Source organism: Babylonia areolata, chromosome 31, assembly GCF_041734735.1.
Source record: "Babylonia areolata isolate BAREFJ2019XMU chromosome 31, ASM4173473v1, whole genome shotgun sequence".
In the NCBI taxonomy this organism is placed as follows: Eukaryota; Metazoa; Mollusca; class Gastropoda; order Neogastropoda; family Buccinidae; genus Babylonia; species Babylonia areolata.
In genome coordinates, this window is record NC_134906.1 from 7,335,613 (window position 1) to 7,356,418 (window position 20,806).

Sequence of the window (20,806 nt, forward strand, 5' to 3'; positions counted from 1 at the left end):
ATCTCTGTCCACTCTCTGTGTCTTTTCTGTGTCTTCTTCATCAGATCTCTGTCCTCTGTGTCTTGTGTGTGTCTTCTTCATCAGATCTCTGTCCTGTCTCTGTGTTTTTTCTGTGTCTTCTTCATCAGATCTCTGTCCTGTCTCTGTGTTTTTTCTGTGTCTTCTTCATCAGATCTCTGTCCACTCTCTGTGTTTTTTCTGTGTCTTCTTCATCAGATCTCTGTCCAGTCTCTGTGTCTTTTATGTGTCTTCTTCATCAGATCTCTTTCCAGTCTCTGTGTCTTTTATTGGTCTTCTTCATCAGATATCTGTCCTGTTTGTGTGTCTTCTTCATCAGATCTCTGTCCACTCTGTTTTTTTCTGTGTCTTCTTCATCAGATCTCTTTCCAGTCTCTGTGTCTTTTATTGGTCTTCTTCATCAGATATCTGTCCTGTTTGTGTGTCTTCTTCATCAGATCTCTGTCCACTCTGTGTTTTTTCTGTGTCTTCTTCATCAGATCTCTGTCCTGTTTGAGTGTCTTCTTCATCAGATCTCTGTCCAGTCTCTGTGTTTTTTCTGTGTCTTCTTCATCAGATCTCTGTCCTGTCTCTGTGTCTTTTTCTGTGTCTTCTTCATCAGATCTCTGTCCTGTCTCTGTGTCTTGTGTGTGTTTTCTTCATCAGATCTCTGTCCTGTCTCTGTGTTTTTTTCTGTGCCTTCTTCATCAGATCTCTGTCCTATCTCTGTGTTTTTTCTGTGCCTTCTTCATCAGATCTCTGTCCCCTCTCTTTCTTCCTTCGTCTCCTTCGCTGCCACCACGTTCTTTTTGTGAGAGGGGCGACTTTGTGAGTCAGTGCGTCATGAAGTAGTTAACTTTTTTTGTGAGGTAGTTGTGTTGTGAAAGGGTTAACGTTTTGTGAGGCTAGTGTGTTATGAAGGAGTTAACATCTTTGTGAGGCAGTGCTTTACGAAGAAGTTAACTATTTTGTGAGGCAGGCAAGTACCTTTTGTAAGAGTCAACGTTTTGTGAGGCTGGTGCGTTTAGCAAGAGTTAACCTTTTTGTGAGGCAGATGCTTGTGAAAGAGTTAATGTTTTGTGAGGCAGATGCGTTGTGAAAGAGTTAAGTTTTGGTGAGGCAGGTGCGTTATGAATGAGTTGGCTTTATTCTTTTATTATTATTATTACTACTACTACTACTACTACTACTACTACTACCTTTTTCTATATTATAATTATTTATTTATTTATTTATGTAAACTTATCTATTACTTATTCCCCCCCTTTTTTTCTTCTTTTTTTTCTCAAGGCCTGACTAAGCGCGTTGGGTTGTGCTGCTGGTCAGGCATCTGCTTGGCAGATGTGGTGTAGCGTATATGGTTTTGTCCGAACGCAGTGACACCTCCTTGAGCTACTGAAACTGAAACTGAAACTGAAAACTTCTCTGGCATTTCATATCTAACTGCTAAACTATGCTTCTCAAAATTAGAAGAAAAAAAAAAGCCATCACAAACATGCACCAAGCCTTCTTAGGTTGTTGTTGCTGTTTTTGTTTTCCCCTGTCCGACGGGGGCAATAGCCGAGTGGTTAAAGCGTTGGACTTTCAATCTGAGGGTCCTGGGTTCGAATCACGGTGACGGCGCCTGGTGGGTAAAGGGTGGAGATTTTTACGATCTCCCAGGTCAACATATGTGCAGACCTGCTAGTGCCTGAACCCCCTTCGTGTGTATATGCAAGCGGAAGATCAAATACGCACGTTAAAGATCCTGTAATCCATGTCAGCGTTCGGTGGGTTATGGATACAAGAACATATCCAGCATGCACACCCCCGAAAACGGAGTATGGCTGCCTACATGGCGGGGTAAAAACGGTCATACACGTAAAAGCCCACTCGTGTGCAATCGAGTGAACGCAGAAGAAGAAGAAGAAGAGTTTCCTCTGTCCACCAGAAAAAGAAAACAACAGCTTTGTGATTTGTCACGGATGTTTCTTTTCTGTTTGTTTATTTGTTTGTTATATTTGTTGTTTGTTTCCTCATCTGACGTGAATCATACGACCCATACTGTAGCGCGTTCTGTTACCTTTGCTGTCATTGGTGGACAATACGTCACGTGACTGTGACTGTCTTCCGTCCCAGGATGCCTTTCGACACACACGTGATATTTTCGTCGATATAAAGAAACCACAGATGACCTGAAGTTAGGTATGATAGCTACTGCTGTGATATTTCTGGCTGTAATTCGATATCATTTTTTTTTAAATGATGATGATGATCATGATGATTATGATGTTTGTGTAATAGAGAAACCGTGCTTAGCTATATGAGTATGTATACGGATTATGCATATCTACTCGTGAATTCAGTTGCATCCACTTGAATTGTATGTGGGCGAGCATGTTGTGTGTGTGTGTGTGTGTGTGTGTGTGTGTGTGTGTGTGTGCGCGCGCGCGCGCGCACGTGTGTGTGTGTGTGTGTCTGTGTTACTTTGTTAGTTTGAGTTACTCAAGGCCTAAGTGCGCTGGGTTACGCCGCTGGTCAGGCATCTGCTTAGCAGATGTGGTGTAGCGTACATAATTATATGGATTTGTCCGAACGCAGTGACGTCTCCTTCAGAAACTGAAATGAACTGGGCTGGTTTGTTTTGTTGATTTCGCTGCCCCATCATCTGCACCGTTTCAGTGGCATTACTTCCCACACCGCATTTTCCGAGTCCCCCAAACACAGCCACTCCCGATTTCGTCTGCAACAGTCTCAGCGTCAGCAGTCCACAGGGAACTATCGATGTAAAGTCTCCAGAAGGCCGCTCACTAAAGGAGACCCTGCACTGCTGCTGAATCACTTCGGTGGTGTTCAGTAGTGCTTCATCTGATTCATCATGCGCGGGACACCACCTCACAATCCCCAACCACCCACGGCCCGTGGCTTTTTTTTTTTTTTGCTTTTTTTTCTGGCTTTGACATGTTTATTCAGTGTTTGTCCACAGCATACATGTATAGGATGATGGTAAGGAGCCAGTGGGTTCTGTACCCAGAGAAACGGAGGCTTGCTGCAGGACACACACAGCACACAGGCCCACCGTGCTGTCCTGACTCTGCTATCACCCTGCACACTTCTCTCACATCGACATCTTCACACATCGGTTCATGGCCCATGGCGTTGTCGTGGAGCCAGACGGAGTAAGCGCTCCCCCCCCCCCCCCCCCCCCCAGCCCCCCCCCCCCCCCGCCCCCACCCCACCCCCTCTCCCACCCTTCAACAGTGGAGATCGCCACCACGTCCTTCCAACAGCAGCCTCCCCCATGAATCAGCCGACACTGAAGACCTTGACAGGACTCACCCCAAGCATGGAAGTGGAGGGGGTGCGGGGTGTGAAACTGAGGTCACCATGACAACATGTTTGTTTGTTTGTCTTTGTTAAGACGCGGTATCGAAGAACACGGCTTAGAGGGATTCAAAACTGTATCTAATAAATCAGCCATTGTAAAGACCGAAGTGTATGTTTGTGGTTGAATTTGTACGTTTAATGTGTTGTGTTGTGGTGTGTGTGTGTGTGTGTGTGTGTGTGTGTGTGTGTGTTGTGTTGTGTGTGTGTATGTGTATGTGTGTGTGTGTGTGTGTGTGTGTGTGCGCGCGTTGTGTTGTGGTGTGTGTGTGTGTGTGTGTGTGTGTGTGTGTGTGTGTGTGTGTGTGGTAGCCTATGTTTGTATATGACGTGTATGTTTTTGTTTCTAGTGCAACCTCAACACTACCGAGAATGGAAACAACAACAACAACAACAAAAACCCATCCAACACACACACACACACACACACACACACACACACACACACACACACACACACACACACACACACACCTGCTGCGAAAATTAGAAAAAAAAGATGAATCATTACTAAGTATGGTGATACACCTTCGGAGACAAACAGACAATCTCACGTTCCTGTTTCGCCGCTGAAATACAGACGACACTCTGAGTTGAATTACATCACTGTATTTTCTAGTCTACATTAAAAAAAAAAAAGAAGAAATACACAAAAAAAACAAAAAAAACATGCAATCGAAAATGGGTTACAAAGTGTGGTAAAGACGACAGTAACCACACACACACACACACACACACACACACACACACACACCATTAAAGACCCAAACAACAAACACGACAACAAAACAAAAGCAATACCTCTGTTTGTGTGTGTGTGTGTGTGTGTGTGTGTGTTAATGAGATAAATGCCTTCAAATATTCACCCATTGGAAAATTGTTCTGATTAATGACAGGAAATTGAAGAACACAACGCCGTGGTCCCATTTTAAAGTACAACTGCATGATAGAAACGGTTGACACACTTACTTTAATGAAAAACAACGTGAAAGATATATTTTCCAGTGGCAAAAGCTACTGACAAGGTCAAGATCTGTAGTCTTCTTCATAATTAATATTTTGTACAAAATTCAACTGATACGTTTGGGTTGAATGTAGTTTTTGTTTTTTTTTTTTTTTTCCTCTTTCATTTGATGACTTATCCATATGATTAAATGATTCATTGCCAATAGTTTACTTCAGAATATTATATCTTTATGTCATACAGTTTTCAGTGTTGTTCACATTTCCCCCCGTTTTTTGTTTTTGTTTTTTTCTCTGTGTGTGTGTGTGTGTGTGATTCGTCTATTTTGTCTCTTCTCTTGACGGGCGCAATAGCCGAGTGGTTAAAGCGTTGGACTGTCAATCTGAGGGTCCCGGGTTCGAATCACGGTGACGTCGCCTGGTGGGTAAAGGGTGGAGATTTTTACGATCTCCCAGGTCAACATATGTGCAGACCTGCTAGTGCCTGAACCCCCTTAGTGTGTATATGCAAGCAGAAGATCAAATACGCACGTTAAAGATCCTGTAATCCATGTTAGCGTTCGGTGGGTTATGGAAACAAGAACATACCCAGCATGCACACCCCCGAAAACGGAGTATGGCTGCCTACATGGCGGGGTAAAAACGGTCATACACGTAAAAGCCCACTCGTGTACATACGAGTGAACGCAGAAGAAGTCTCTTCTCTTTATATATCTATGTATTTATCCGAATCTATCATAAATATGCTGTCAAAAATCGAATGTCAACAACATTGGTTGTTTCAAGTACAACTGATGGAAAATACCTTGGGATTCACCCTGTTGCGCTGTCACCAGTGAGAAAAAAAATTGTATCAGCGGCATGCAGGTTTACATACGCATTCAAACTGCAGTATTTAAAAAAAAAATTACAACCAATACATCGCCAATATAAACGTCGATGTTTTTCAGAAGTTATATATATAAATGGACATAAAAATACAAGGTAACAATATTTCAACTGCAGTTAAATATATATATATGTATATATATATATATATATATATATATATATATATATATATATATATATATATACTAACAATATATCGCAGATACTCACATCGATCTGTTTTTAAAGCTCTAAAATAGGAAATCGAAGAAAAAAAAGGTAAACTGTTCCGTTACATACTTCAAAATACAATTTTCTCAGGTACCACTCATTTACAATAATTTAGTGAGTTTCTCGAACATGCTAACATTCTCAGAAGTTGTGTAATAGTGTAATGAAAACCAGTTCGAAGCAATCAGTGAGCAGATTATAAAATGATTTTTTTAAATAGAATAAAACAAAATATAATAAAAACAAAATAGAATAAAAACAAAGTAGAATAAAAGAGAAGAAACGTTTTGTTTCGTTTCCTTGTAAAACAACCGATTTATTATAAAATAAATAAATAAATAAATAAATGCTGTGGGCCAGAAGCAGACACTCCACTTGCAGGAAGCTCTACTGAGCAAACAGTTTCAGTTTCAGTAGATCAAGGAGGCGTCACTGCGTTCGGACAAATCCATATACGCTACACCACATCTGCCAAGCAGATGCCTGACCAGCAGCGTAACCCAACGCGCTTAGTCAGGCCTTGAGAAAAAAAAGGGAATAAATAATAGATAAGCTTACATAAATAAATAAATAAATAAATAAATAAATAATAATTATAATATATAAAAAAAAAAGTCAGCAAACATATCAACGACACGAACACACAAGCACCTCCCTCCCCCCCCCTCCCCCTCCGAAAAAACAACAACAAACAAACAAAAACAAACAAACAGAAGAAACAAAAGCAAAACAAAGAACAAGTACAGGACGAATACTGCCATAGAATCTGCAGAACACATCTTCACCAAAAGACCTCAAGCAAATGATTATGATGAAAACAGTGGTGTAAGGGTTGGATCACGAAAGAAATGGCTACATGTTTGAAGAAACAGACATCCAGCCAGCAGATCTTCAGGCAAGGAACGAAAACAGATAATACGTTTATGATATAAACTTCTGATGAAGAGCCGCTGACACTCCGAGAAACAGATCATATCTTTCACCGTACCTCTAGAAGAAAGGTAAGAGCCGCTGACACTCAGAGAAACAGATCATATCTTTCACCGTACCTCTAGAAGAAAGGTAAGAGCCGCTGACACTCAGAGAAACAGATCATATCTTTCACCGTACCTCTAGAAGAAAGGTAAGAGCTGCTGACACTCCGAGAAACAGACCATCCTTCCCCGTACCTCTAGAAGAAAAGAGCCGCTGACACTCGGAGGAACAGACCATATCTTTCACCGTACCTCTAGAAGAAAGGTAAGAGCCGCTGACACTCAGAGAAACAGACCATATCTTTCACCGTACCTCTAGAAGAAAGGTAAGAGCCGCTGACACTCCGAGAAACAGACCATATCCTTCCGCATACCTCTAGAAGAAAGGTGAGAGCCGCTGACACTCAGAGAAACAGACCATATCCTTCCCCGTACCTCTAGAAGAAAGGTATATTGTCAGGTCAGGTCATTAGATCTGCTACTGGTAACCTGTAATCCAGTACAACCAGTACAACCTGTTCAGGGTCGGGTTGCTGGTAACTAAACCGGCACTCCCACTGCTCCCTTCCGGGACTGGTGAGGCGGGTGGCTAGACACCCTTATGGAGATCCATAAAAGGGCGTCGGCTCAGGAGAGCCACCGACGGCCATCTAGCTCCACTGTGCTGTGTGCATGCCACACACAGTTGGCCCCCGGGGTGTGTCTACCCATGCATGCGAAGTCTGGATCCGGCAGAATCTGCGGAAGAAACCTATCGGTTCAACGGAGAGGAAGGCGGTTACAGCAACGCACTGTGGAGTGCAGAGAGCAAGATGAGACACCGAAAGGATATCTTGGTCATCCACTGCATCCGTGCTCATCCTCCAGTCGTCTTGACTTAGTCTTGCCACTGGAAATTGGTGGACCCGGACGAGAGAGTGAGGTCGACGTTGCGCAAATCCTCTTCACTTTAAACAAACTCATCGCGCAAGTCATCAGTCATCCAAAATGACCTTTCATCCAAAGGTAAGATCCGCTGAGACTCCGAGAAATGGATCATATTCATATGATAGACCCACGGCTTACAGATAGTGTGAATTGTTTTTCTGAAGAATGGATCTGATAGACACACGGCTTACAGATAGGGTGAATTGTTTCTCTGGAGAATGGGTCTGATAGACACACGGCTTACAGATAGGGTGAATTGTTTCTCTGGAGAATGGGTCTGATAGACCCACGGCTTACAGATAGTGTGAATTGTTTTTCTGAAGAATGGATCTGACAGAACCATGGCAATTCTCTGGAGAATGGGTCTCCATGACGTGCAGGACAAAGCCTTATAAAATACCAAGGAAGTAGGGTCAAAGTCAATTTGAGAAACAACAAACACACAACCTTCCAGTCATCAAGAACTTCAAAAGCATCTCCCCACCCCACCATGCACCACCACACTCCCTCTAGACCCTCCCCACCCCCAACCCCCCAACCCCCTCTCCACCTACTCACTACACCTCCTACCCACCACCGCAACCCACCCCCACCCTCCCTCCCTCTACACCTTCCTCAGCCCCACACACCTCCCCCACCAAACCCCATCCCCCAGCCCTGTCTTTCAATGGTAGTAGCCGGTGAGGAAGGCCATGACGCACATGGCGATGGCGGCGTTGACGTTGAGCACGAAGGACCACCCGGAGCTCTCCCTCAGGAACTCCCTCCTCTGGTCCTCGCTGACCCCAGGCTTCTGGCCGGCCCGGGACAGCGTGGTGGGGATGCCGCACACCGTGTCGAACAAGCGATGGCACCGCCCCTCCTCCACCGTCACCACGGCACCGTCCTCCTCCTCCTCCTCGTCGTCCGCCCTCCTCTCCCCCTCTCCGTCCGGCTTTCCATCCACCTCCCCTCCCTCCTCTGTGGCCATCATCTCCATCTGCATCGCTGCAGCTGGTTCAACAGAATGTGTGGAGGGTTAGGTGAGGGTGGTGGGCGTGCGAGCGCGCGCACACACACACGCACGCATACACACACACCAGCAAGGGGAAACAAAGCATCATTGAAGAAGAAGGAGGAGGAGGTGGAGGAGGAGTAGAAGAAAGAGGAGGAGTAGAAGAAGAAGAAGAAGGAGGAGGAGGAGGAGAAGAAGAAGAAGAAGGAGGAGGAGGAGGAGAAGAAGAAGAAGGAGGAGGGGGAGGAGAAGAAGAAGAAGGAGGAGGAGGAGGAGGAGGAGGAGAAGAAGAAGAAGGAGGAGGAGGAGGAGAAGAAGAAGTAGAAGGAGGAGGAGGAGGAGAAGAAGAAGTAGGAGGAGGAGGAGAAGAAGAAGAAGAAGGAGGAGGAGGTGGATGAGGAGGTGGATGAGGAGGTGGAAGGGGAGAAGAAGAACAACAACAACAACTACCACATCAACACCAGCATGACACACAAAGAAGGAACATTGAGCGGAAGGGCGACGGCGGGAAGAAAACGATGAAAAAAGAGAGGGGGGCGGGTGGGAGGGGGGGAGGTGGTCAGGAGTGGGTGTGGGTGATGGGGTGAAGGGGTTGGGGTCCTACCTTTGCTGCAGGAGGGGGAGGGGGAGAGGGAGGGGGAGTCTCCAGTGGGGGGCCACTGGTCCGTGCCGTCTGTCTGTGCGTCTGTCATCTTGTCCACGCGTGTCCACCACGTCATGTTCCGCAGCTGTGTCACACACACACACACACACACACACACACACACACACACACACACATTCACACACGCACGCACACACACACACACACACACACACACACACACACACACACACACACACACACACACACACACTCACACACACACACACACACACACACACACACACACACACACACACACACACACACACACACACAGAGTAACTGAGTACACACATACAATGGGAATATGCGAATTGGAATCACCCAGCTTAGTGACAGTCGAATCGAGAATAAAAGAAAATCAGGTACACACACACACACACACACACACACACACACACACACACACACACACACACACACACACACACACACACAGACAGAGAGACAGAGAGAGACAGAGAGAGACAGAGAGAGTAACTGAGTACACAGATAAAATGAGAATATGCGAATTGGAATCACCAGCTTAGTGACAGTCAAATCGAGAATAAAAGAAAATCAGGTATGCACACACATACACACACACACACACACACACACACACACACACACACACACACACACACACACACACACACACACACACAGAGGGAGTATTCCACATTTGTTTGATCAAAGAAGTGTGTTTGTTCTCATCAAAGACTTGGAGGAAGTGAAAGAAGAAGAAGAGAATTCCTTACCCACGGGAGGAGTTGGTTCCAGACATCTGTCCATGAAAAAAGATTGAACAGCTGACCCAACTGAGTTTGACGAGGGCTGAAGTTGTCAGGGCTGAGGTGGTCAGTGAGCAACCCCTGTGTGCACCTACCTGTCACCACCTACCTGTTACCACTTACCTGTGTGCATTTACCTGCGTGTACCTGTGACCACCTGCCTGTGACCACCTCCCTGTGACCACCTACCTTTGACCACCTCCCTGTCATCACCTCCCTGTGACCACCTACCTGTCACCACCATCCTGTGACCACCTACCTGTGACCACCTCCCTGTCACCAAATACCTGTCACCACCTACCTGTCACCACCTGCCTGTGACCACCTCCCTGTGACCACCTACCTTTGACCACCTACCTGTGACCACCTCCCTGTCACCAAATACCTGTCACCACCTGCCTGTCACCATCTGCCTGTCAACACCTCCCTGTGACCACCTACCTGTCACCACCTCCCTGTAACCACCTCCCTGTCACCACCTACCTCTCGCCACCTGTCACCATCTGCCTGTGACCACCTGCCTGTGACCACCTCCCTGTGATCACCTACCTGTGACCACCTCCCTGTCACCACCTGCCTGTCACCACCTGTGACCACCTACCTGTCACCACCTGCCTGTCACCACCTTTGACAACCTACCTATGACCACCTACCTGTCACTACCTGCCTGTCACCACCTACATGTCACCACCTCCCTGTCACCACCTACCTCTCACCACCTACCTCTCACCACTTGTGACCACCTCCCTGTGACCACCTACCTGTCACCACCTACTTCTCACCACCTGTGACCACCTACCTGTCACCACCTCCTACCTGTGACCACCTGCCTGTCACCACCTACCTGGTCCTCGGGTTGCTGGCGGTCGGTGTAGGTGAAGAGGTCACCACCTACCTGTGACCACCTGCCTGTCACCACCTACCTGGTCCTCGGGTTGCTGGCGGTCGGTGTAGGTGAAGAGGTCACCACCTACCTGTGACCACCTACTTGTGACCACCTCCTACCTGTGACCACCTGCCTGTCACCACCTACCTGGTCCTCGGGTTGCTGGCGGTCGGTGTAGGTGAAGAGGACGATGGCGAGCACTGACACCAGGAAGTTGAGGAGGCCGAAGTAGGTGTAGTGTACCCGGAAAAGCACGGGTGGACGGGTTTCCTCTTCGTCACACCCCGGACCCGGGTAGGCGAAGTCCATGGCCATGCGTATCACTCCGCACACGTGTCCCGAGAGAATGCCGAGGAAGGCGCCCTTGGGTAGAGGATTGATAGGTTGGTTAATCAGTTAACTGATTGGTTTGTATTTGTATTTGTATTTCTTTTTATCACAACACATTTCTCTGTGTGAAATTCGGGCTGCTCTCCCCAGGGAGAGCGCGTCGCTACACTACAGCGCCACACCCTTTTTTTTCTTTTTTTTTCCTGCATGCAGTTTTATTTGCTTTTCCTGTCGAAGTGGATTTTTCTACAGAATTTTGCCAGGGACAATCCTTTTGTTGCCGTGGGTTTTTTTACGTGCGCTAAGTGCATGCTGCACACGGGACCTCGGTTTATCGTCTCATCCGAATGACTAGCGTCCAGACCACCACTCATGGTCTAATGGAGGGGGAGAAAATATCAGCGGCTTTGTCGTGATTCGAGCCAGCACGCTCAGATTCTCTCGCTTCCTAGGCGGACGCGTTACTTCTAGGCCATCACTCAACTTGGTTGGTTAATCAATTAACTGATTGATTGGTTGGTTAATCAATTAACTGATTGATTGATGTGGATAGTTTGTATAGTCCCTTTCCTCTCTGGATCACAGACCAAGCTGCGAGCCCTTTATAATTAAACATGGTATCATTTTGCACAACAAAACAACAACAAAAAACAAACAAAAAACATGCTGTCTACCTGGGTAAGAGCCGACTGTGAGGTGTTTTCAGGTGCTCATCATTCGTTTCCTGTGTCAGTCAGTCAGGTTTCTGTCTCTGTCTCTGTCTCCCCCTCACACACACACACACACACACACACACACACACACACGCACGCACACACACACACACACACACACACACGCACACACGCACACACGCACACACACACACACGCACGCACACACACACACACACACACACGTAGATTTTACAAAGACAATTTGCCAGGGACACCTCCCTTTATTGCCATGGGTTCTTTTTCATGCGTTGAGCACATGCCATACCAGGGACATCGGTTTATCGCCTCAATCGAATGACATAGCTAGCATCCAGACCACCGCTCAAGGTCCAGTGGACGGGGATCTAACACTGTCAACTGTTGGGGTTCGATCCCGCGCACTGAGAATCTCTGGCTTCCTTGGCGGACACGGCACCACCAGACCACCGCTCCACGACAACACATGTGTGGTGTGGTTTGGTATTGAGTGTGTGGTAAAAAACACCTCAGTGGAGTGATGGCCTAGAGGTAACGCGTCCAGCCTAGGAAGCGAGAAAGAATCTGAGCGCGCTGGTTCGAATCACGGCTCAGCCGCCGATATTTTCTCCCCCTCCACTAGACTTTGAGTAGTGGTCTGGACGCTAGTCATTCGGATGAGACGATAAACCGAGGTCCAGTGTGCAGCATGCACTTAGCGCACGTAAAAGAACCCACGGCAACAAAAGGGTTGTTCCTGGCAAAATTCTGTAGAAAAATCCACTTCGATAGGAAAAACAAATAAAACTGCACGCAGGAAAAAATACAAAAAAAATTGGGTGGCGCTGTAGTATAGCGACGCGCTCTCCCTGGGGAGAGCAGCCCGAATTTTACACAGAGAGATCTGCTGTGATAAAAAGAAATACAAATACAAAAACCTGTTGTTGGTCCGTATCAACATCAATGGAACAGCGCGTGGTGTGAACTTGATGTGATTTCCTTTTACCCTTTTTTAAGATATGGGTGACGGGCGCAATAGCCGAGTGGTTAAAGCGTTGGACTGTCAATCTGAGGGTCCCGGGTTCGAATCACGGTGACGGCGCCTGGTGGGTAAAGGGTGGAGATTTTTACGATCTCCCGGGTCAACATATGTGCAGACCTGCTAGTGCCTGAACCCCCTTCGTGTGTATATGCAAGCAGAAGATCAAATACGCACGTTAAAGATCCTGTAATCCATGTCAGCGTTCGGTGGGTTATGGAAACAAGAACATACCCGGCATGCACACCCCCGAAAACGGAGCATGGCTGCCTACATGGCGGGGTAAAAACGGTCATACACGTAAAAGCCCACTCGTGTACATGCGAGTGTACGTGGGAGTTGCAGCCCACGAAAGCAGAAGAAGAAGAAGATATGGGTGATTATCAAACAGATGAACAAAAACAATGATTTTTTTTTTTTTTTTTTTTTACTACTACCTCTTTTTTTTTTTTTTTTTTTACATTATAGCTATTATTTATTTATTTATTTGTGTAAGCTTATCTATTATTTATTCACCTTTTTTTTCTTTCTTTCCCCTCAAGGCCTGACTAAGCGCGTTGGGTTACGCTGCTGGTCAGGCATCTGCTTGGCAGATGTGGTGTAGCGTATATGGATTTGTCCGAACGCAGTGACGCCTCCTTGAGCTACTGAAACTGAAACTGAATGATCATAATAAACATGAGAAACAAGTACTAAAATTAATGAACATTTACGCGTTGAACGCAGTGTATATAACTACTGTATGCTCTGTCATTCATGTCACCTGTTTGGCCACTCTTTCACAAATAAACACACACGTTCAAAGCATATCAACATTTAACTCACTCAGTACGACCAGTCTCGCTTCTCCTCTACACAGACCCTTCAGATGTCCAATGGGTGTCTGAATGACCCAACCTTTAGCTTCCGTCGTCAGAATTGTAGTATACTTTGTCAACATTCACCTCTTCAGTATAAGAGCCTTCCGCTTGCAATATTTTGATGATGGTAATTGGCGTGAAACCGCTGTTAACGTCGTCTCTTTCGCCGTTCGTATGGAGAGAGTTAAAACAAATGTCTCATAATATTACGAAGAAATTAACGAGAAATCACTTCTTATACATCGTATACTCTGAGTGTAGTGCTATGAAGCTGGACTTGATGCTCTCAGTTCAAAGTTCAGAGTCAGAATCTGAATCAGAATAACGTAATGATCTCAGAAATATAAATTCAGTGCGATGAAGTGTGTGACACATACAGGTTACAAGAAAAACGGTCAAATCGTGCATAAGATGCACACAAGCACGTTCGTCTATGAGCTAGACATCATCAAGATAGCGAATGGTGGTCAACATTTAGTGCTCCATACAGTGTGTATTGTATTGTCTGTCCTGTCCTCTTTCTCTCCGGTCTTGTCATGTCTTGTATTGCATGCACTGCATCGTATTGTATTGTATTGTATTGTATTGTATTGTTCCGGTCTTGTCATGTCTTGTATTGCATGCACTGCATCGTATTGTGTTGTATTGTATTGTATTGTATTGTTCCGGTCTTGTCATGTCTTGTATTGCATGCACTGCATCGTATTGTGTTGTATTGTATTGTATTGTTCCGGTCTTGTCATGTCTTGTATTGCATGCACTGCATTGTATTGTATTGTATTGTATTGTATAGCGTTCGGGATGCTGACCCGGGGAGAGAGCACGTCGCCACAGTGCGATGCCACTATTGATTTCTCTTTTCAAGTGATTTCATTTTTGACTTACTTGTGTCTGTGTGTCTGTGTGTCCGTGGTAAACTTTAACATTGACATTTTCTCTGCAAATACTTTGTCAGTTGACACCAAATTTGGCATAAAAATAGGAAAAATTCAGTTCTTTCCAGTCATCTTGTTTAAAACAATATTGCACCTCTGGAGTGGGCACAAAAAAATAAAAAATGAAGCCTAATTATATGCAAACTGCATTTACTGTTATATTTATATTTTTTGTATTCTCTAAACTTGGCACTTTGATCTGATGTTGTGACCCAACAACAAGAGCAGTCATTATTATCATTTTTTGTTCAAACAGGAACTTCTTTTGCTAAGCATGGAAGTTTTACTTATTTTGCAAACGTTTTGGTGCAGATAGTAAAAAAGGGAAATTACTCTGTAATTAATGCTAGGGGACTTAATTTGCTTTGAACTGATCTTTCTCATCTTAAACATTACATTTTGAAATTATACTCAATACATAAAAAGCTTGGATTTTCTTTCTTCTTTTTTTAAAGTGTATCACAAGTGAGTCTTGAAGGCCTTGCCTCTCTTGTTTTTTTTTTTTTTTATTATCAACGTGTCTTTCTACAGAATTTTGCCTGTAATAAACCTTTTTTTTTGTTGTTGTTGCTGTGGGTTCTTTTACGTTCGCTAGGCGTATATGTGTGAATATGTTTGTTGCTGATGGTGTGCTGAGACCAGTGTGTTTGTGATTGTTCTCTGTCTGTCTGTCTGTCTGTCTGCCTGTCTGTCTATCTCCCTCATGAGCAGTTTATTTTGACATGGATATGACGATTTACTGAAGATAGAAATTAAGATCATGATCAAAAAAGAAGAACAACAACAACAACAAGAGGAGGAAGAGCAAGGGAAGGAGAGGAGGAAGAGGAAGAGAGGAGGAAGAGAAGGGGAAGAGGAAGAGAAGGAGAGGGGGAAGAGAAGGAAACAAGGGCAGAAGAACAGCCATCGCCAGCTAACGCAGCTACCCGCTTCATTCAAGAATGAAAGACAATGCTACGCTGTTCATCCTAATAATACTATACTTGAAAGTGAATGGGGGTGTTACCCTTTCGTTCATTCTTTTCCACAGGATGGCCATGATGAACAGAGCGCCTATGGGCGTTCCCAAGTATCCCTGTACCGCCTGGATGTAGTTGAACAGTTGTCCCCCTTGTGACGACTTCACCAGTGGAATCCAAAAAATGGACACCACACACAGGAGTAAGACGAACAGTCTGTATGACAACACAGCAGTAGTAACAACAACAACAACAATGATAATAATGATGATGATGATAATAATAATAATGATAACAATGATGATGATGATGATGATGATAACAACAACACTCCTTTCATCTTTGCAATTACTTCAAAAACTTGCCAAAAGTACCAGTTCAGCAGAATAAATTCCGAGGGCTTTTCACACACACACACACACACACACACACACACACACACACACACACACACACACACACACACACACACACACACATACACACACACGCGCGCGCGCACACACACACACACACACACACACACACACACACACACACACACACACACACACACACACACACACACACACAAGTTCGCGCAAAACCTATTTCATTTGAATTGATTTACGACTGGTTATTGCCGCCAGGAATCTGTAATTCAAAAACACGCTTGTTCGCTAGTAGTAGTAGTAGTAGTAGTAGTAGTAGCAGGTCAGGTCTCTACCTGCCACAGGTACCATGTAACCCTGTGCTACCTGTCACATGCGGGCAGATGGAGCTCGACAGCCCGGGAAGGCAGTCCATCTAAGACAAGGAAAAGTCTGAAGTAAAACCCATGAAGTGCTAAGGAATGCAGGACAGTCTCGACATGCATTGACCCTGGGTCCATGGCCATGTCCCGACTTTCAGTAGCCGCGCCCCCGTGCCTCCGAGGAAGGTTTTTGAGCCAGAGGCTAGGACAAGGACAGTCTGATATAAAACCTACGACCTGAGGACCTCACTGTCACCGTCCCAGCTTGCTAGGCTATGGCAGATGAACCACGGGTGTAAAGGGTGGGGCCAGTACTGCGCACACTGCACTCCACCTAAAAATTCCATTGCGCAGGCTTGAAGGACACGTCCACGTCCGCGCCACCAACTATTCCAAGCCCTGTAGCGATGGGAAAGGGGCGAAAACGGCAGGTGGAAGATGTCACTGGAAGCCGCAGTTCCAATCCTGCATGCAGGCGGTTCAGGATATTGGTCGCCTGATTGTTGACCCGGAGGTGACAGCATCACTCGGCAGCACCCTGAACGACCAAGCAGCCTTTTCTAGGGACAGCACTGCTTGCTCCACACGGAGAGGGGCCTAGAAAAGGTGGTCCAAACAAATGCTCATCTCCATACCCCCCAGTTGGCTAGCCGCGGTCAACGGGCATCTCCAAACGCGGTCGAACAACAATAGAGAAGAAAAGGCCGGCACCTGCCTCACAATTAGGTGCAAAAGGACTAAAGGTAGCATGCTGGAACATCCGAACCATGCGTGACTCTGCAGACAGCAACCACCCAGAAAGGCGTTCCGCTCTAGTCGCACACGAACTTCAGAGACTGAACATTGACATTGCTGCCGTCAGCGAAGTCCGCTTTGCAGGGAAAGGCAGCCTCCAGGAACACGGCGCTGGGTACACCCTCTACTGGTCAGGCAAGCCAGAGACCGAGAGACGCCTTTATGGCGTAGGCTTTATGGTCAGGAGCACCATTGCCTCCAAGCTTGAAAACCTGCCAACAGGACACTCAGACCGAATTATGTCCATGCGCCTCCCACTACGGAACAAACAGCATGCCACTCTGTTCAGCGTGTACGCTCCAACCCTCCAAGCGGACCCCACAGAAAAGGTCAAGTTTTACACTGACCTGCGCAACCTCGTTCAGAACACCCCTGCTGACGACAAGGTCATCATCCTTGGCGACTTCAATGCCAGAGTTGGCCAAGATTCAGAAGCCTGGAAAGGAGTCCTTGGCAAGCATGGCGTTGGTAATTGCAACGACAATGGGCGCCTTCTTCTCGAGTTCTGTGCAGAGCAGCAGTTTACCATCACCAACACCATTTTCCAGCAGAAGGACAGCCTGAAGACAACGTGGATGCATCCTCGGTCCAAACATTGGCACCTCATTGATTACATCCTGATGCGCCAGAGAGACGTACGAGACGTCCTACACACCCGAGTGATGCCCAGCGCGGAGTGTCATACTGACCACCGCCTCGTCCGCAGCAAGCTCAGGCTCCACTTCAAGCCCAAACCAAAGAAAGGAGGAGCTCCTAGGAAGAAATTCCAGGTCGGCAACTTTCAGTCAGCTGAAGTGAAAGCTGAATTCCAGGCGAAGCTTCAGGACAAACTTGAAGACCCCAGTTGCCCCACAGACCCCTCTCCAGAAGCACTATGGGCACAGCTGAAATCAGCCATCCTGCAGTCCTCTGAAGAAGTCCTAGGGTTCTCGTCGAAAAAGAACAAGGACTGGTTTGACGAAAACAACCAGGAGATCCAAGAATTGCTGGCGAAGAAGAGATCAGCCCACCAGGCTCACCTTGCACAACCGTCTTGTCCGGTGAAGAAAGCAACCTTCCGGCTCATATGCAGCAACCTCCAGCGCAAGCTTCGTGAGATTCAAAATGGGTGGTGGACCAACCTGGCAGAGAGGGCACAGCTTTGTGCAGACACTGGTGACTACCGGGGCTTATACGAAGCCTTGAAGGCGGTGTACGGTCCCTCATACCAGGTCCAGAGTCCTTTGCGCAGCGCAGACGGCCAGGCGCTCTTCACAGACAAGACGTCGATCCTGAACAGGTGGTCGGAACATTTCCAGGCCCTCTTCAGCGCGAACCGCACGGTTCAAGACTCGGCAATTCTCCGCATCCCACAACAGCCAGTGAAATTACAACTGGACGAGCTACCAACCCTAGAAGAGACTGTCAAGGCCATTGAACAGCTGAAATGTGGCAAGGCAGCAGGGGTTGACGGAATTCCGCCGGAGGCGTGGAAGAATGGAGGCCCAGCACTACACTCCAAACTCCACAACCTCTTTGTCTGCTGCTGGGAGCAAGGCAAACTACCACAGGACCTCCGTGACGCAGTCATCATCACCCTGTATAAAAACAAGGGAGAAAAGTCGGACTGCTCCAACTACAGGGGGATAACTCTGCTCTCCATCGCAGGCAAGATCCTCGCCAGAGTCCTAAATCGGCTGGTGCCTACTATCGCCGAAGAACATCTCCCAGAGAGTCAGTGTGGCTTTAGAGCCAACAGAGGCACCACTGACATGGTCTTCGTTCTCAGACAGCTACAAGAAAAATGTCGGGAACAGAACAAAGGACTGTATGCGACATTCGTCGATCTCACGAAAGCGTTCGACACCGTGAGCAGAAAAGGTCTGTGGGAGATCATGAAACGTCTAGGATGCCCCCCAAAATTCCTCAGCATGGTCATCCAACTACATGAGGAACAGCGTGGACAGGTCAGACACAGCAACGACCTTTCGGAGCCCTTCCCAATTGGAAATGGAGTGAAACAAGGTTGTGTCCTCGCGCCGACCCTCTTCACGATCTTCTTCAGCATGATGCTCCAACAGGCCACTGAAGATCTTGGCGACGACGACGGTATCTTCATCAGATACCGCACTGATGGCAGCCTATTCAACCTGAGGCGGCTACAGGCCCACACCAAGACACTGGAGCAACTCATCAGAGAGCTTTTGTTTGCCGACGATGCTGCCCTCGTCGCCCATACAGAAGCGGCCCTGCAGCGTATAACGTCCTGCTTCGCAGAGGCTGCGCAGCTCTTCGGCCTAGAAGTCAGTCTGAAAAAGACGGAAGTTCTCCACCAGCCTGCCCCACAGGAAGAATTCCACGCTCCTCACATCAACATCGGTGAGACAGAGCTGAAGTCGGTCCACCAGTTCAGCTACCTAGGCTGCACCATCTCGTCTGACGCCAAGATCGACAAGGAGATCGACAACAGACTTGCAAAGGCAAACAGCGCATTCGGCAGGCTGTACAAGAGAGTGTGGAACAACAAACACCTGAAGAAAGACACAAAGATCAGCGTGTACAGAGCTGTTGTACTGCCCACCCTGTTGTATGGCTCCGAAACCTGGGTCACCTACCGGCACCACATACGACTGCTTGATCGCTTCCACCAGCGCTGCCTTCGCACCATCCTCAGCATCCACTGGAGTGACTACATCACAAATGTCGAGGTCCTGGAGCAGGCAAAGACTATCAGCATCGAGGCAGTGCTGCTAAAGACCCAGCTACGTTGGGCTGGGCACGTGTCCAGGATGGAGGACCACCGCCTGCCCAAGATCGCGCTGTATGGCGAACTGTCCACTGGCCACCGTGACAGAGGAGCACCCAAGAAGAGATACAAAGACTCCTTGAAGAAAGCTCTCGGTGCCTGTCACATTGACCATCGCCAGTGGTCCGCAGTAGCCGCTGATCGAGAGACCTGGCGACGCACCATCCACCAAGCTGTCTCCTCCTTCGAAAACAACCGCAGGGCCAGCCTTGAGGACAAACGCAGAAGGAGGAAGAACCACGACGCTGCAGCCGCGAACCCAGACCAGACTTTCCCTTGCAACCGCTGCGGCCGACTCTGCTTTTCCCGCATTGGCCTTGTCAGCCATGAGCGTGCCTGCATCAGACGTGGACAACGCCCTTCCTAGATCTTCGTCAGCGAAGCCAGGCCATGATGGAGTAGTAGTAGTAGTAGTAGTATGATCACCATCATTATCATCATCATTATCGTAGGTAGGTTGGAGAGATAGATTAGTTTGGAAGGAAGTTAGAAAGGAAGGAAGGAAGGCAGATAGGTATATAGGAAGATTTAGATAAGTTAGGAAGGTGGGATTATACACTGGTAGGTACGTAGGAAGGTAGGAATGTAGGTAGGTAGATAGGTAGGTAGGCATGTAGGAAGGTAGGAATGTAGGTAGGTAGATAGGTAGGTAAGTACGGAGATAGGTTAATATCAAGCATACAAGTTAGGAATGTGGGAATATAGGTAGGTAGGTACGTAGTTAGGTAGGTAGATCGGTAGGTAGGTAGGTACTTAAAGTATATAAGTTAGAAAGGTGGGAACATAGGTAGGTAGGTAGGTAGGTAGGAATACGGGAATGTTAAGCAGACACGTTAGGAAGGTGGGAATATGGATAGAAAGGTAGATAGGTGGGTACATAAGAAGGTTAAGTAGATAAGTTAGGAAGGAGGGAACATGGGTATGTAGGTAGATAGAGAGGTAGATAAGTTAGGTAGGTATTTAAGTAGGCATATAGGAAAATCAAGCAGATAAGTTAGGAAGATGGGAATATAGATAGGTAGATAGATGAACAAATGGTGACTGTTGGACCTTTTAAAACAAGGTTAAAATGGTT

The 20,806-nt window shown here is 46.8% G+C and overlaps 1 protein-coding gene across 1 annotated transcript in view; it reads right to left on the bottom strand.

Moving 5' to 3' along the window:
* Positions 1 to 7,989: 7,989 nt before the first annotated feature.
* LOC143276221 (sodium/mannose cotransporter SLC5A10-like) overlaps positions 7,990 to 20,806 on the bottom strand; it is a 25,687-nt gene continuing 12,870 nt past the window's right edge. The window contains exons 12-15 of the mRNA XM_076580688.1: positions 15,466 to 15,634; positions 10,772 to 10,987; positions 8,924 to 9,047; positions 7,990 to 8,318 (exon numbers count right to left, since the gene is read on the bottom strand). Coding sequence (XP_076436803.1) covers positions 7,990 to 8,318; positions 8,924 to 9,047; positions 10,772 to 10,987; positions 15,466 to 15,634 — 838 coding nt within the window. The remainder of the gene's footprint in view (positions 8,319 to 8,923; positions 9,048 to 10,771; positions 10,988 to 15,465; positions 15,635 to 20,806) is intronic.